This window comes from Chiloscyllium punctatum, chromosome 19 (assembly GCF_047496795.1).
Source record: "Chiloscyllium punctatum isolate Juve2018m chromosome 19, sChiPun1.3, whole genome shotgun sequence".
Taxonomy (NCBI): domain Eukaryota; kingdom Metazoa; phylum Chordata; class Chondrichthyes; order Orectolobiformes; family Hemiscylliidae; genus Chiloscyllium; species Chiloscyllium punctatum.
This window is the reverse complement of record NC_092757.1, coordinates 89,374,178-89,392,930: the sequence shown is the minus strand read 5'-3', so window position 1 is coordinate 89,392,930 and position 18,753 is coordinate 89,374,178. Positions and strand designations below refer to the sequence as shown.

The following is an 18,753-nucleotide window of genomic DNA, read 5'->3' as shown; positions in this document are numbered from 1 at the left end:
ATTCTGTCCTAAGTCAATAATTACAGTAATTCATTTTTGAGTGAGGAATTAATTGTGACAGAACCTCTGGCTATTTGTAGCAAGAGTCATTAGATAGAGATTAACAGACCAAACCTTTTTCTTTCTAGCAGTTGTCAAGGATGAAAAGCCTAATCCCTGGCTGGTTTCTCCCCATACAGGATGATTTTCTGATCTGCATATTTCTGTTCTCTGCATGATCAAAATATTTCAAGGAGCTGAATTTTGGCATGGCAGTGAACTTGAATGTTACTGAAACAAGGCACATTTTGGTAAAGTTTTTTTTGTATTGAAATCATCAGGATGATTCACAAGAATACCAATTCAAGAGGAAAACCAATATTTATACTGCGTGAGAGGTAGATGCGTTACCACTAGAATGCACCTATTTATGGTTGCACTAGTATGCAATTACAGCAGGTATTGTGAAAGGTAAATAGAATTTATTGCTAAAGGATAGAGTACAAAAGTAGGCAAGTGTTGCTGTAATTAAGAAGATCGCACCTGGATTATTGTATAATTTTGGTCCCTATAATTCATGTATGTAGTTGTATTGAAGACAGTTTGGATGAGGTTCCCTAGATTGATTTCAGGGATGATGGGTTGCTTATGGAGAGAGTTTAGGCCTGTACTCTCTGGAGTTTAGAAGAATGAAAGGAGCTCTAATTAAAATTTATAAGCTGCTAAAGGGGATTGACAAAGTAGACACAAGAAGTATGTTTGAGGAGAAAGTGAGGACTGCAGATGCTGGAGATCCGAGCTGCAAATGTGTTGCTGGAAAAGCGCAGCAGGTCAGGCATGTTGACTGATCAAAATAATGTTCTGAAAATTGAACCAACAAATGGCTATCACCTATTTTGTTGGATTGAAACAAGCAGTATGGCTACATGTTCTTTCTGTTTGCAATGAACAGTGCATGTAGCTTCAAATACATGTAAGTGCATCACACTGCTAGTCCAACTGACTCATCCTAAATTGGTAGTACTTTGAACACCGGATTTTCCAACAAAGTGTTGTCCAGTAACAGAATCACATTTAACTTGAGTCTTGTACGTGTAACTGGTTGGATATAGTTTGCCTGTTCACAACAGTGTACAAAGAGATGCAGTATTGTTTGATCTGCCAGTTTTTGGAATGTATGGCCAACATACCTGGCATCACTCATTGTTACTGCATTGTAGCAGCATTGTTGCTGAAACCTTTGAGACACGTTGCCCTTCCAATCTGAGGCACTTTTGAGGACCAAGTGTGATCACCTTGGAGTCTTCCATAGTTTGGAAATGTAATTATTGATGCCACTAAAACACACAGTTCAATGAGATTTATTATGTATGGTAAGAAAGCAAGAAGTTTGTCCTTGTGCATGGTTTCAATTTTGGTACCTTCATCCCACATCAAAAGGAAGAGGTATTTGCTGAGTTCAAAGACCTCTACCCACAGCTATCCCACCATAAGCCCAGCGTCTCCTGAAGGCAGTGAATCCTTGAAGGTGTACCTAGCCAATCTAGTGTATTGCATGATTCTAATCGACTTATCTGATTTTAATTTGCAATGTGAATATTTGGCGGTGTTGCAAAGCCTCAAGGCCAACTTGGAATAGCTATCCTTAACAAGCATGGTGGTATCAACAAAGTGCTTGCCATTCTTGATAACTGGTCCTGTTGTTTGCAAACCAGAAAGAGCATGTATATCCATTGCCTCTGTTTCAAATCAACAAAATAGGTGACAGCAATCCATTGGTTCATTTCTCAGAACCAATCAAATTTAAAATTTAAATAAAACCTGTCAGTTTGTATCAATCATTAATTAGTGTATTGAATTCTCCGTGGCAATGCCTTAACCAGTCAATGTCCACTTGCCAACTATTAGCACCCTTTTCTCTCATAGCAACATAAATGTTGGTTGAATTGTCTTGTAAATTATCCCAATGAGTGGAAGGTAAAAAGCTTCATCAATGTGTCTTTTTCAACATTATTCAAACCAAATGTTTGTTGTTTGTAATCTTACTTAAGTGTGCTTCAATAACATACTGATTTTTTTTTTTGCTGAACTTCAACAAAAGATTGTACATGGGAATTTGTGGCTTTAATAAGTTTAGAGACAATGATGTAAATCCATAAGCTTCACAGGCTTAAATTTGAACTAACTTTCCTGCCAGAGAGTCAAGAAAAAAGCTTGCAGAATTTCAGAATCTTGCCGCCCCATTGATTGGGATCGAACAAAATTCTGGGACTGCAGGTCAGGGAGGGATAAGGAGAACTACTTTGGGAGTAAATTTAAAAAGTAAACCTAAAATTAGGACTAACTATATAATGTATGTCTTTTATATATTCCATTCCCAGCAATGGCCATGGGAGTTCTGTTATGGTTTCATTTGTGAGATCTTCAGCCATTTAATTTTTAAAGCCATCTAGATGTAGTGTGTACTTCTGTTTTTTTTTACACAAAACAACCTTTCCATAAACTGAGAAATAAAAGGATGAGGGCCACCCAGTGGTGGAATGTGGAGAGTTTATGATGAAATAAATTGACTGGTCAATATCATGCAGGTGTAGGGAGGTGGGAAACTGTAAAGCAGTGCCTTCCAAAGTCAGAAGGGAAACCATTAAACTTCGAAGTTGGAGCCAGGAAATATTGCAGTGCAGAGGAAGGTGACAGAAGGATGCATTAGTTAATAATTTAACCTGGACCCTAAGAGTTCTGGCTGTAAGAAGTGTTGGCATTGGATCAATCAACAGATCATAATGAGCTGTAGTTTGTGATCAAAAATGGAAGTTACAGATTGCCTTGTTAAATGTAGACTTTATTTAATAATTCCCATTTGTCCACTCTCGTGCCATGTCAATTAATAGAATAATGTAAATACCCTAAGCATATAAATGTTGCTGGAACCCATGCTGTAGTGAAGAATTTTGAGTTTGAGACTTGAACAGCTCCCTAAAATATATGTTTGGAATTGAAATTTTTATAATGTTGAAAAAACATTTGGACAATGCCAATTTTTGCATCTGGACAATGTAATGATCCCAGCTGCTGTTCACAGTATTGCAGAATTGTCACAGTGCACAAGGAGGCCATTCGATTCATTGTGTCTGCACAAGTTCTGTTACCTAGTGCCAATCCCCATCCCTGAATACTATTTCCTTCAAGATAATCACCCATTGCCCTTCAGAATTCCTCAGTTGAGCCTGTCCCCATAATATTTCCAGCCAGTACATTATACACCCTATCGCCTCGCTTCATTTTTACATCATTTTAAACCTATACTCTCTTGTTCTCTTTTCTTTTAAATGATTAGGAACAGCTTCTGCCTATCTACAATATCCAGCCTGCTCATGTAGAATCTAATAGAATCCCTACAGTGTGGAAATGGGCCCTTTGGCCCAACAAGTCCACACCGACCCTCTAGGACAGCAAAGAAATTCACCTTTGGAATAACACTGTTTATATTACATCTGTGTGTCTAGGTGTCTTATCTAATATAATGCACAAACCTAGTAACTAGGAACAACTGAGATGCCCGAGTATCCAGTTGCCTCCCTTTTGGCATGTCTAGGTTGATGTCACAGTTTAGGTAAATGTTTCCCCTTCCTCACTTAAGTGAACTTTGTTTTTTTTTATTTTATATTTATAAAATTCCACTCCAGTCAATCACAAATATCTTTTGTTCTGTTAGGTATTGCAGTCGGTGTTGGACTGTGCATAACTTTCCTTTATGCAAACAAGATAATTATAAATCAGGTCTTCCTCCAGGTAGGTTTCTTTTATTTAAAAACGTTTTGCCAGTTTTCGTCCCTCTGCTCCTGAAGCCATGCCTCCTTACTGGGAATCTCCAACATCTACCTTGCATAATTAGCCAGTATTCACATACGCATTTACTTTCAAGGCTGTTGTAGTGACTCAGTTCGTAAATGTGCTGTCAGATAAAATCTGACAGATTGGTGATTGGTAATTTCAACAGAAATGGCCCATGTTGTGGACTTCAGGTGGTAAATCCTCTTACTGGCACAGAATCTGACAAACATTATTTTACTGTCATCCTGTGGGTTGAAATTTGCTATGATAAGAGGAATGCATGATCTTTTTGAACTCTGCAAATTCAGACTGAAAGTGACTACTCTGCATCTTTTTTTTTAGGAGCGCCGCTCTATATTGCAGTGTAGTTGGTTACTTGCATTTCTAACAGCCTCCACGTTTCTCCTCTATGACACTTTTCGGTCCCAGTCACTCTTCTACAGGTACTTTTATATGTTATAATCTAATATTTAATATCTAATGAAAATAAGAGAAGATAACACTTCAAATGAAGTTAGAGGTTTGTTTTATACTTCTAGAAGCTACAGACTCCCAGAATAAAGTGCAAGATTTTTGATAAAATCCAAAATAACTGCAGATACTGGAAATCAGAAACAAAAGCAGAAATTCCTGGCAAAGCTCAGCAGGTCCAGGAAGCATCTATGGCGAGAAATCAGAGTTAACATTTTGGGTCCGGTGACCCTTGCTCAGAACAGCCTGTTAATTCTGATTTCTCTCCACAGATGCTTCCTGGACCTGCTGAGCTTTTTCAGCAATTGTATTTGTGTAAGATTTTGATGTTCACTTTAACATAATTGTAAGACCCAAGTTAATTCAACTCAGCCTATCAAACGTTTACTGATTAGTTCCAAGACCCACTGCAGGTACAAATGTTTTTACCTATTTTACAGAATCTAGATTTATTGCACAATTGCAAAGGAAGTTTATATTTATAAAATCAATGTTTTGTTTTATTCATAGGCATCAGTGGTTGGATCAGTATTTATTGCTCATTTCACTTGGCCTCTAAGGTGGTGGTGAGCTGCCTTCTTAAAATGCTGTATATGCACCTTCAATGTTGTTAGGGAGGGAATTCCAGGTTTTTGACCTAGTAGCAGTAAAGGAAAAGCGATATATTTCCAAGTCAGGATAGTAATTGTCTTGAAGGGGAACTTTTTAGATGGTGGTGTTCCCATATATCTGCTGCCCTTGTCCTTCTAGATGGAAGTGATCATGTGTTTGGAAGATGCTTCTAAGGATCTCTGAATTTCTTATAATTTACGCACACTGTTGTTACTGAGTGTAGGTGGTGGAGTGAATGAGTGATTTGTGGATCTGGTGCCAATTAATTGGGCTGTTTTTTGTCCTGGAAGGTGTTAACGTTCTTGAGTGTTGTTGGAGCTGCACTCGCTGAGGTAAGTGGGGAGTATTCCACCACACTACTGACTTGTGCCCTGTAGATAGTGGACAAATGCTGGGGAGTCAGGAGGTGAGTTACACAGTGCAGGATTCCTAGTCACTGTATTTATATGGCAAGCCCAGTTGAGTTTCTGATCAGTAATATCCCCCAGGATGTTTTTAGTGGAGGATTCAGTGATAGTAACCCATCAAATGCTAAGAGGTGTTGGATAGATTCTGTTGTTGGAGATGGCCAGTTGTGTGCTGTGAGTGTTACTTGCCTCATTTTAGCCCAAGTCTGGATATTTGCAGGTGTTGCTGCATTTGTACATGGACTCCTCAGTATCTGAGGAGTCATGAATGGTACTAAACATTGTGCAATCAACAGTGAACATTCCCCTTCTGACCTTATGCTGGAGGGAAGGTCATTTGAAGCAGCTGAAGATGATTGGGCTTAGGATACTACCGTAAGGAGCTCCAGAGAGGACGTCCTGTAGTTGAGATGACTGACCTTGAATAATCACAGCCATCTTCCTCTGTGCAAGTAAGACTCCAACCAGTGGAACGTTTTCTTCCTGATTAACAGTTTGCAGTTTGGATAGGGCTCCTTGATTGAACCATACATAGAAGGGGGGGCCATTCAGCCCATATTATTCATACAGACCCAATGACTTCCAGATGCCCTTTCTAATCCCATCTTCCTGCACACGGCCCATAGCCGTGCAGCTTACAACAGTGAAGGTGCCGATCCAGGAATTTTTTCAATGAATTTAGGGACTCTGCCTCCACCGCTAACTCCATCAGCAAATTCCAGACAGCCACCATCCTCTGCAACATTTTTCCTCTGTCCCCTCTAATCCTTCTGCCACTTGGCTTGAATCTATGATGACCACATTTGGAGTATTGCATACAGTTCTGGTCACTGCATTATGGGAAGGATGTGGAAGCTTTGGAAAGGGTTCAGAGGAGATTTACTAGGACGTTGCCTGGTATGGAGGGATGGTATTGTGAAGAAAGGCTGAGGAACATATATATTAATTGAGACAGATAAGATAATCAAGAGGGTTAGATAGGTTGGACAGTGAGAGCCTTTCTTCTCGAATGGTGATGGCTAGCATGAGGGGACATACATTTAAATTGAGGAGTGATAGATATAGGACAGATGTCAGAGGTAGTTTCTTTACTCAGAGTCGTAAGGGCATGGAATGCACTGCCTGCAACAGTAGTACATTTTGCAAGTTTAAGGGCATTTAAATGGTCATTGGATAGGCATATGGACGAGAATGGAATAGTATAGGTTCGATGGGCTTCAGATTGGTGCAACATCGAGGGCCGAAGGGCCTGTAGAGCTGTTATGTTTTATGACCCTTCATAATTTTGTATACCTCAATCATGTCACCCACCCTCCCCCCTTCCCCAGCCTTCTCAACCTCAACCTCAACCTCAACCTCTCTATTCTGTCATCAGAGCTACAATTCTCCATCCCCCAACAACATTCTTGTAAATCTTCTCTGCACTTTCTTTCCAGAGCAATTAAGTCCTTCTTGTAATGTAGTGATCAGAACTGTACACAATACTCTGGTTGTGGTTATACTTTGTCAACTATGGCCTTGATGTCAAAGACTGTCATTCTCCCTTCACCTCTGGAATTCAGCTGTTTTATCCATATTTTGGATGGTAGTGGTGGTATCCGTCACAAATTCACCTGCACCTTCACACACATCATTTATTGCATCCGTTGCACCCGATGTGGCCTCCTCTAAATTGGGGAGACAGGCCGCCTACTTGCGGAACGTTTCAGAGAACACCTCTGGGACACCCGCACCAACCAACCCAACTGCCCTGTGGCTGAACACTTCAACGCCCCCTCCCACTCCACCAAGGACATGCAGCTCCTTGGCCGCCTCCATTGCCAGACCATGGCAACACGACACCTAGAGGAACAGCGCCTCATCTTCCGCCTAGAAATCCTCCCACTACAAGGGATGAATGCAGATTTCTCCAGCTTCCTCATTCCCCCCCCCCCCCCCCCCCCCCACCTTATCAGTCCCAACCCTCAGACTCAGCACCGCCTTCTTGACCTGCAATCTTCTTCCCGACGTCTCCGCCCCCACCCCCTCTCCGGCCTATCACCCTCACCTTGACCTCCTTCCACCTATCGCATTCCCAATGCCCCTCCCCCAAGTCCCTCCTCCCTACCTTTTACCTTAGCCTGCTTGGCACACCTTCCTCATTCCTGAAGAAGGGCTCATGCACGAAAAGTCGATTCTCCTGCTCCTTGGATGCTGCCTGACCTGCTGCGCTTTTCCAGAAACGCATTTTTCTGTTCATGGTAGTGGTGGTGGTGTCTGGAACATTCTATGAGCATAAATACATCAGGCTGATGCTTGACTAGTCTGTGAGACTGTTCTCCCAATTTTTGCACTAGCCTCAAATGTCAATCAGGAGAACTTTTGCAAGTAGACAGAACTGTTTCTGCCATTGTCATTTCAGGTGCCTAGATTGATGCCAGGTGCTCCATCTGGTTTTATTTCTCTTTTTAACTGTCACAATCGATATAACTGAGTGGCTTGCTCGGCCATTTTAGAAGGCAGTTCAGCATCAACAACATTGTGGGTCTGGAGTCGCATGTAGGGACTAGACAAGGTGAAAATGACAGATTTCCTCCTATGAAAGACATAATGACCCATATAGGTTTTTCTGACAATCAGCAATGGATGCTCATCATTGTATTCTTAATTTCAGATTTTAAAAAATTGAATATGAATTCATACAACTGCCATCATGGGATCGAAACCAGGGTCACCAGAACATTAGCTAAGTTTCTGCATTAATATTCCAGTGATGATGCCCGGAAGCCATTGCTTCCCCGATCCACCTTTGAATCATAGAATCCCTACGGTGTGGAAACAGGCCATTCGCCCCAACAAATCCACACTGACCCTCTGAAGAGCATTCCCCTCCATTTCCTCTGAGTAATGCACCTAATATCCCTGAACACTATGAGCAATTTAGCATGGCCAGTTCACCTAATGCCACATTGTTGGATTGTGGGAGGAAACCGGAGCACCTTGACAAAACCCACACATATAGAGGGAGAATGTCCAACTCCACACAGACAGTTTGAATCAGTTGATCCATCTCAGGATACCAGATTGTGACATCTGTTGACTAAACACAGGTCTCTTGATCTGTTTGTTGACTGAAGTTCTCCTGTCTTCAGTCCTCGTTGTATCACAAACCACTAAGAATCATCACTACCCTCTTTTTTTTTTCATGATCAGACACACTAAATGGCTCATAGTCAGTCTTAGATTTGCTAGGTGATATCTGTTCAATTCCTGTTTAGTTTTCTTTTGGAAAAAATAAGGCTCATTTTCGTAATATCACTTCCTCCTATCTCCTGGTTCATTTTTTGCCATTCAAATTACTTTGTAAGATCATCCCTGTTTGTAACAGCTTCTTTCTCTGAGCCTACCAACTTCTAGATCTTTGCCCGAAATAACAGACATCAGTAGAACAATTTGTGAATCTGCTTACAGTATATAGTGTCACCTCCCAAGAGTTAATTATGATCCCAAATGTTCTAAGTGATACTCCCCAAGACCTATCAATATCCTTAACTATGAGTGACTGTCACAACTGCCAATGTCTAAAGCAAGTTAAAGCTCAAAATAACTCTACAAACTAATATACATTGGCATGTAAAGTGCTTTAAGTTACACAACTGAGCCAGTGTCTTTAAGTAAAAGCATTTTATCTTGAAGCACTGGCACTTGTTAGCCTACGTTTATAGTAGCTTGAGCCAAAAATGTAATGATAAAACTGAGCTTTTTAACCTGGGCAATAATACTTTCTTTCTTGGAGAAAATGTTGCACAACTAATCACCACTAAATAAAGTATAATTTACATCCTTTCTTAATCAAATCAGAATTATTAATTATTGAAGAATAACGCAGACCTACAAAAGTGTTATTTTGGTGATCAGTTCTGTTGTTATGATTGGAATGAACTTGATGGTTGTGGCTAGAAATGATTAATGTCTAGGTTTTAAAAAAAAAGTTATTGACCTGAATACTCAGTTGGCTGACTGTGTGCATGTACAAATAGGGCTGGTGATGTTTAATTACTGTTTAATAATAACTATCTATACATGTGCTGTTGGCCCTATTGAGGCCCATATGCTGGGAAAAGCCAGGACTGAGAATCAGAACAGCGATGAAGGTAATGTTAACTGTTGTGCAGTGCAGCTGGGCAGCTCCTCACAGTAGGTTATAGAGAGATTGTGGTTCCTGGCTGAATTTTGACTTTGGGAATGTATTGACAACACTGAAGACTTTCCTACCCTGCCTAGCACTCGGCAGCCACCACTTCACTGAAAGCCCGAGGACTGGCTAAAGAGACTGTTCTTCATGGATGGCGTTCCTATGACACACAAGCAAAAAACAGTTGCTCCTGCACTATAGGCATTGTGGAAATGTTTTACTGGTCGGGGGTGGGATCACTACAGGTCAGTCTCAAGGGTGTAAGGTATGAATTTACATCAGTCCATTTTGAGAAAAATATTGAGACTGATGAGAGAGGATAAAGAGAGGACTGAAGATACTAGAGATCAGTGTCGAGAGTGTGATGCTGGAAAAGTAGGTCAGGCAGTATCTGAGGAGTAGGAGAATCGATGGTTTGGGCATCAGGAGTCCTAATGAAGGGTTTATGCACAAACCGTCAATTCTCCTGCTCCTTGGATGCTGCCTGACCTACTGTGCTTTTCTAGCACAACACGCTCAACACTGATGAGACAGACCCAGATGTCAATTCCAAGCTGCTCCCTTCGCTGGGGACCAGTGTGAGGTTTAGGAAGGAGTGCTGAGGAGGAGAAATGCTTGTTTTAATTGGATTCATGCCACTTAAATCATAGTTCCGATTGGTTAATCATGGAACACATTGATATGTGAATTAGTCATGGCTCTTATTGCTTCATTCCTTCAGGTGGAGGAAGAAAAATGCAAAGGGTGATGGTATGAGCAAAAACATGTAATTTAGATTTATAAGAGAAATGAATGCACAGACAAAATGTGAGGCTCAGCTTAGTTGCAATATTCTAATCCTGCTATCGATATAATGCTTGCTGAACGTAAAACACTTTTTCTTTTTGAATTTACTTTTGTTTTGGTAAGTGTACTAACCTGCCTGCACTAGTTATGCAATGAATGATTCATCAGTCTAGTTTACATCAATTTGCATTTATGTAATATGGAAACCTCTCCCAGGGTCAAAGAGATATCATAAAATGAGAGATTGGTTTAGCTGTTGGCCAAGATTCCTATTAATCACGTATCTTTGCATTGGGTACAAAATGTGACGTGTTAATTTTAGTTTCTAAAGTATTAACACTATGAAAGACAAAGCCTGTATGAATGGTTTTACATGCTGAACAGTATCTACCTTACAACAAAGTGAAATTGATTTTAGATCAAATGGTTTATTATTATGTGTAAAGATCAACAATTTAGGATGTGAGTTTGCTCGCTGAGCTGGAAGGTTCATTTTCAGATGTTTCATCACCATTCTAGGTAAAATCAGCAAGCCTTCGGTGAAGTGCTGGTGTTATGTCCCACCTTATATTTGTGTTTTAGATTTCCCTGGGTTGGTGATGTCCTTTCCTATCCTCTTTCTCAGGAGGAGGTAAATGGGATCCAAGTCTGTGTTTGTTGATGGTACTCCAGCCAGAGCTCTATGCTTCTAGGAATTCTCGTGCATGTCTCTGTTTGGCTCGTCCTAGGTGGATGTGTTGTCCCAGTCGGAGTGGTGTCCTTCCTCATCTGTATGTAAGGATACTAATGATAGTGGGTCATGTCTTTTTGTGGCTAGTTCATGTATCCTGGTGGCTAGTTTTCTGTCTTTGTCCAATGTAGCGGAAATGACTGCCAGACTATTCGGACCTCTTGGCATCATAGTCCACAAACGCACCAACACACTAAAACAGCAGCTAACAAACTTGAAATACCCCATACAGATGACAAGCAAAACGAATGTCATTTACAAAATACCTTGCAAGAACTGTAACAAACACTACATTGGACAAACAGGCAGAAAAGTAGTCATGAAGATAAATGAACATCAACTAGCCACAAAAAGACATGACCCACTAGATCACTAGTATCCTTACATACAGATGAGAAGGACACTACTTTGCCTGGGATAACACACCCATCCTAGGACAAGTCAATTTGGACCCCATTTACCACCCGCTGAGAAAAAGAACAGGAAATGACATCACCAACACAGGAAATTACTTCAGCAATCCAAGGAAACCTAAACACATGAATAGAAAGTAGGACATAACACCAGCACTTCACTGGAGGCTCACTGATGATGTTGCCTAGTATGGTGACAAAACATCTGAAAATGAACCTTCCAGCTCAGCAAGCAAACTTATGTCCAGTACCTCAACCTGAGCGAGCAAGTTTTAAGAAAATTTGATTAACCATTTAAAAATAAGTTTATAAAGTCTTGGTAATATGGCCGGGAACAATTTATTTTTTTTAAAATTGATGTATATATTAGTGAAGTTTTTTAAAGGTACTGTTTTCTTTACAGTTTAATCTTTTTGCATCCAAATGTTGATCCTATTGAATTCTGGGATGTGTTGTGGATCGTGGGAACTGCAGACTTCATATTGAAGTTCCTATGTATGGGATTAAAGTGCCTTATCCTATTGGTACCTTCGCCACTGATGCCGTTCAAGTCAAGGGTAAGCTTGGTGAAGATGGTCTGAGCCTGTGATTGATCATATCCTGATCTGCCAAACGTTTCTGGAACAAAAGTTCTGTGTTACAAAGTAACCAACCTCCTATTACAAATACACTTTAGATACTTTCAAATGACATTTATTAGAATGGAGGAAAAACTCAGTTTGTAATTGTCGACATTTTTCTGAACTCTTTTATCACTGCCTAATCTAGTTTATTTGGGTCCCTTTGTTTTACCAGGCAGCATCTAGATACTCTCTCTTTTTATTTGTTGTTCCAATTCGGTGTGTAGGTTCACCATTGATCAGGACAGTACAGACTTTACAGTAAAAAGCAGTGCCTCAGTACACGAGCAATACAGGCAGACCACAGAGTTAAGTAGCATAGATAGTAAATAATAGATAAGTGGCAAAAACAAAAACACGTACATGAAAATGTTAAGAGTTTGAGAGTCCATTCAGTGTTCTAATAGTAGGGTAAACAAAGTTGTTAGTAACTTTTAAAAGCATGCTATTAAGTTTAAAGAGTGTACAATGATTGTAGGAAATAGGAAACTTGGATCTGCACGAAGGAGCTTGCAAGGAGTTGACCATATCTGACGCCATCTTGCTCTTCTCTCATATTTGTCTATTTTCTTTCTGTATGTCCTCTGTTCCAAAAGCAGAATTGTTTTTCAGTGTTACCCTCCTTTTAATTTGTATCTTTCCATCTTTACCCAATCAAAATATATCTTTGAACAGCTACACTGTTTTAGCACATGTAGGCAACTCGTTTGCAGCTTAGTGGTGTCAATTTAAATGGCACTGTTTTGGTGAAGAAACTTCAACTTTTTTGAATTAATGAGAATAATTACCATTTATATATCCCTCTATCCACCTTCTGTTTGTTCCAAATCATTTTATGGACAACAAAGTACCTCTCCAAGTGCATCATGATAGAAAATGTGGTAATGACTTTGTGCACAGAAAGCTTCCCAAAAAAACAGCAATAAGATAATGGTCACGTAATTGTTTAGTGGTATCAATTGGATAAATATTGGCTAGAATACAAATGAGAACTTCCATACTCTTTAATGTTATAGTGCCAGTGGATCCTGGGCAAACAGAGCCTTGGTTTAATGTCTTGTCCAAAAGTCAAAATACTTAGCAGTGCTGCACACTCTCTCAATGCTAGTAACATTAATAAACTAGTTCATATTTCTTTGTGGATGACATTGCTCAGACTGAATTTATGCTACTTGTGAAGTTTTAAAAGCAGGAGGAAAGCTGATCCTAGACAACTAACATTGAGTTAATCAATGCCATTTACTGGTTAGCTGCATGTCTTTAGCTGATATATTTTCAATGCTTGGGATTTGTGCTCCTTGGTATTACAAACTCTATATAGTATGGATGTAGGTTTGCTCGCTGAGCTTGAAGGTTCATTTCCATGCATTTTGTCACCCTACTAGGTAACCTCTTCAGTGGGCCTCAGGTGAAGCACTGCTGAAAATTCCTGCAAATGTTTGGCTTTCTTTGGGTTGGTGATGTCATTTCCTGTGGTAAAGTCACTTCCTGTTCCTTTTCTCAGGGGGTAGTAGATGGGGAATAACTCGCTGTGTCTAACATATAGAGTTAGACCCCATTTACCACCCCCGAGAAAAGGAACAGGAAGTGACTTTACCACAGAGAATGACATTACCAACCCAAAGAAAGCAGGAATTTTCAGCAGTGCTTCACCTGAGGCCCACTGAAGATGTTACCTAGAGGGTGACAAATTGTCTGAAAATGAACCTTTTAAGCTCAGTGAGCAAATCTACATCCAAAACCTCAACATGAGCTACAAATCTTCTCAAAACTCTATATAGTATAGGCTCCTCATAAAGAGAAATCTTGCACTATAGCCATCTCAGTGACTGAGTGTCTGGATGATGCCTTTCAGCACTGGACTGTCCGAATGGGATACATTAGCTATGTGTTAAGATAGCAACAAAGACAGAAAATGTTGCAAACAGAAAGAATTAAAGTTGAGTCCAGTATGACACCCTTCTACCTTCGAATTGGCTACAAAGTTTGTTTTTTTTATGCAAGTGACAGAAGGAGAAGACAACCAAATGAAACAGGTGTGTCCAGAGCAAAAGACAAAGGAAGCGATAATGGTGGTAAAGGAGTGATAGAGGTGTAAAATAGGTGCAGATGTTAGCTGTGTCAAAGAGAATATAGGTACGCTGTACTGTCAGTAAAGCAAACAAGCTGCATGCAAAATATTGCCGAGAGGAGGATGGTGGATTAAAGAAAATGAAAGTGATTTTAATATGAAGTTGTGCAAGTCGACATTGAGTCCTAGAGACTGTAAAGAGTCTAAGTGGAAAATGAGTTGTTCCTTCAGCTTGAATTGAGCTTTGTTGGAGCATTATAGAGGCCAAGGACAGAATGTTAGCATGGGAGCAAGATGGTTTATTGAAATGTCAAGTAACTGGGAGGTTGGGGTTATTCCTCTGGACAGAGTATGTTAATGTTCCTGAACTAGTAATTCCTACATCACTGATAGAGATATCCCACCATGGTAACTCTCACCAGGGCAGTATTTTAATTTCATTTAACTTAACCTTAGTTAGCTAAATATATCAGAAATAAAGCAAAACTGTAGCCTTCAAATGATTGGATTGTTGTAAGAACCTGTTTGGTTCTTGAATGTCCTACAGAAAAGGGAACCTGTCTGGCCTTCATATGGGAAGACCCAAAGCAAAGTTTGAGACTCGGCAAGCCATTAAGGAGTATTCAATAAATCACTGCTTTTCAAGGGCAACTGGCTCCCAGTTCCTATGAATGATGGTTTTCTTAAAAAAAAAATGATGTTCCCTTGATCATTTTCAGGCATTGTCTGGAGATATCAGGTGAAGATTATAGCATGGTTATGCAGCTCCAGAACAGGCCATTTGGTCCAGCTAGTCCATGCCAGTGTTTTGAACTGAAAACAACAAATGCTGGAGATCAGAGGGTCAGGCAGCATCCATAGAGAGAGAGAGAGAGCAAGCTAACGAGTCTAGATGACTCGTCATCCCAGATGAGGGGTGGATGTTCCCAGGTAAAGGAATGGATGGAAAATGGAAAGCCTTCAAAAAAATGAGATAACGGGAGTTCAGAGACTATATGTTCCTGTTAGAGTGAAGGGTAGGTGTAGAGAATGCTGGATAAAGAGAAATTGAGATTTTTGTCAAGAATAAGAAGGAAGCAAAAGTCGGGTATAGACAGCAGAAATTGAGTGATTTCCCCAGAAGAGTATAAAGCCAGTAGGAGTATATCAAGAGGGAAGTCTAAAGGGCAAAAAGGGGACATGAGATAGATTTGGCAAGTAGGAGAATCCAAAGGGATTATTAAAGACAAAAGGGTAACTAGGGAGAGAATAGGGAACCCCAGGAAATGGAGATAATGAAGAGTATTTCACATCAGTGTCTACTGTGGAGAAGGCAATGGAAGATAGAGAATGTGGAGAAATAAATAGCGACATATTGAAATATGTCCATACCACAGAGGAGGAGTGCTGGATGTCTTGAAATGCATAAAGGTGGATAAATCCCCAAGACCTGATCAGGTGTATCCTAGACCTCTGTGGGAAGCTAGGAAAGTGATTGCTGGGCCCTTTGCTGAGATATTTGTATCATCAATAGCTACAGGTGAGGTGTTGGAAGACTGGAGGTTAGTTTATGTGATGCCACTATTTAAGAAAATTTGCAGTCCCAAAATGCAGCGCCTTGCATTTATCTGAATTAAACTCCATCTGCCACTTCTAAGCCCATTGGCCCATCTGATCAAGATCCATTATAATCTGAGGTAACCTTCTTTGCTGTCCACTACACCTCCAATTTTGGTGTCATCTGCAAACTGACTATACCTCTCATACTCCCCTCCAAATCATTTATGTAAATGATGAAAAGCAGCAGACCTAGTGCCAATGCTTGTGGCACACCACTGATCATAGGCATCCAGTCTGAAAAGGAACCCTCCACCACCAACCTCTTTTACCTTTGAGCCAGTTTTGTATCCAAATGGCTGGTTCTATCTGTATTCCATGAGATCCAACCTTGCTAACCAGTCTACCATCAGGAACCTTGTCAAACGCCTTACTGAACACTCTGCATGATCATTGCTCTGCCCTCATCAATCCTCTTTGTTACTTCTTCAAAGAACTCTATCGAATTTGCGAGACACCATATCCCACAGACAAAGCCATGTTGACTATCCCTAACCAGTCCTTGCCTTTCCAAATACATGTAAATCCTGTCCTTCCAGATCCCCTCCAACAATTTGCCCATCACCGATGTCAGGCTCACTGGTCTATAGTTCCCTAGCTTGTCCTTACCGCCTACCTTAAACAGTGGCACCACATTAGCCAATATCTAATCTTCTGGCACCTCACCTGTGACTATCAATGATGCAAATATTTCAGTAAGTGGACCAGCAATCACTTCCCTCGCTTCCCACAGAGTTCTAGGGTACACCTGATCAGGTCCTGGGGATTTATCCACTTCTGTGTTTCAAGATATCCAGCACTTCCTCCTGTATTATATGGACATTTTTTTCACGATGTCACCATCTAATTCCCTACATTCTATATCCTCCATATCCTTTTGCACAGTAAATACTGATGCAAAATACTCACTTTGTATCTCCCCCCACTTTCTGCGGCTCCACACAAAGGCCGCCTTGCTGATCTTTGAGGGCCCTATTCTCTCCCTAGTTACCCTTTTGTTCTTGATGTATTTGTAAAAACCCTTTGCATTCTCCTTAACCCTATTTGCCAAAGCTATCTCATTGTCCCCTTTTTGCCCTCCTGATTTCCCTCTTAAGTCTACTCCTACAGCCTTTATACTGTTCTAAGGATTCACTTGATCTATCCTGTTTATACTCGACATATGCTTCCTTTTTCTTAACCAAACCCTCAATTTCTTTCGTCGTTTAGCATTAGCCTTTCCTTTCACCTTTAACGAGAGTCCAGAGAAAGTATATTCCTGTTATCTCATTTCTGAAGGCTTCCCATTTTTTCAGTCATTTGCCTGCAAACATTTGCCTCAATCAGCTTTTGAAACTTCTTGCCTAATGCCGTCAAAATTGGCCTTTCTCCAGTTTAGAACTTCAGCGTTTAGATCTGGTCTATCTTTTCCATCACTCTTTTAAAACTAATAGAATTATGGTCACTGACACCAAAGTGCTCTCCCATTGTCACCTGCCCTGCCTTATTTCCCAAGAGTAGGTCAAGTTTCGCACCTTCTCTAGTAGGTACATCCACATACTAAATCAGAAAATATTCTTGTACATACTTAACAAATTCCTTTGCATCTATACCCTAAACACGATGGCAGTCCCATTCCATGTTTAGCAAGTTAAAATCCCCTACCATAACCACCCTATTATTCTTACAGATAACTACAAGGATGTTGCCAGAGTTGGAGGGTTTGAGCTATAGGGAGAGGCTGAATAGGCTGGGGCTAATTTTCCTGGAGGGTCAGAGGCTGAGGGGGTGACCTTATACAGGTTTATAAAATCCTGAGGGGCATGGATAGGGTAAATAGACAAGGTCTTTTCCTTGGTGTTGGAGAGTCCAAAACTAAAGGCATGGGTTTAAGGTGAGGGGAATGAATTAAGGGGCAACCTTTTTCATGGAGAAGGTAACGTGAGTATGTAATGGGCTACCAGAGGAAGTTGTGGAGGTTGGTACAATTACTAAATCTTCAAAGGCATCTGGATGTGCTTATGAATAGGAAGGGTTTAGAGGAATATGGGTTAAGTGCTGGTAAATGGGACTAGATTTTATTTAGGACGAGTTTGACCAAAGAGTCTGTTTCCATACTGAATATCTCTATGATTCTAATTATTTTCAGTATAGATTCCAGCATCTGCAGTAATTTGTTCCGACATGTTAGTTTTTTTTCAATTGAGCCCCCCAGCTCTTTGCTTATCTAAATCTAATAATATTGCACACTATTTAAAGCTTCCCAAAGTTGGGGTTGGGTTCCCATGTGGGATTGAATGATGAGGAGGCAAAGTCTGCTGCAGAGCTCCACTCCATCCCCAATTCTTCTTTCCCCTAAGCCCATGGTCTCGGTTCTCATGAGTGTTTTCAAGTGTTGAAGTGGGATCATAGAGGGAAAATGTTTGACATTTATTCTGGGCTCTCAAATAAAGAATGGTTACTTGGATAAAGTGCAGGTCATCACCCAAGAATGAGTGCAATTTGGTTAGTTGGTCATACAGTGTGGTCAAAGCATGTATGTTAACTGTCTATCTGTGGATCTTTGATATTGCTAGAAAGAACTTGGTGATTTCACAATAGAAGTTAGCTCACCCAGGCCTGTTTGGAATTGTGAGGTCATGGCTGAGAGTGTAGAACATAAGCACATTTTTAAGCCTGAAATGTTCACACCAGTGGCAATGCTTCCCAAAGGCTTTGTCAGTTTATTTCTGACACTCTTTATGCTACAGCTGAGCCTGATATTAATGTTCCACTGTATAGCTGTAACCTTCAGAAGTGACAAATTCACTTGGCAGTCTTCAACTTGTAGCTATTTACAGAGCAATTGGCTGTTAAATATTTCCAACTACATACAGGTAACTTGACTTCTAAAAAGCCTGGCATTTTAAAAAGTTGTTGTATTTGCTACAGTTCCCAAAAATGCTCAGTTTTTTTTCTTCTGTTGTCTTTATTTCATTGAAACCACAGCACATACATTATTACGAAACACTTAAGGACCACTACTCTCCTCATTGCCTTGATGTTTCCAGTATTGTGCTGCTCAAACCAGAACATTTTCTT

General features: G+C 40.4%; 1 protein-coding gene across 2 annotated transcripts in view; it reads left to right on the top strand.

The window, feature by feature from the left end:
* rnft1 (ring finger protein, transmembrane 1) overlaps positions 1–18,753 on the top strand; it is a 47,734-nt gene that overhangs the window by 8,024 nt on the left and 20,957 nt on the right. For both annotated transcript variants that reach the window (XM_072590027.1, XM_072590026.1), the window contains exons 3-5: positions 3,695–3,771; positions 4,156–4,256; positions 11,810–11,963. In XM_072590027.1, the coding sequence (XP_072446128.1) occupies positions 3,695–3,771; positions 4,156–4,256; positions 11,810–11,963 (332 nt within the window). The remainder of the gene's footprint in view (positions 1–3,694; positions 3,772–4,155; positions 4,257–11,809; positions 11,964–18,753) is intronic.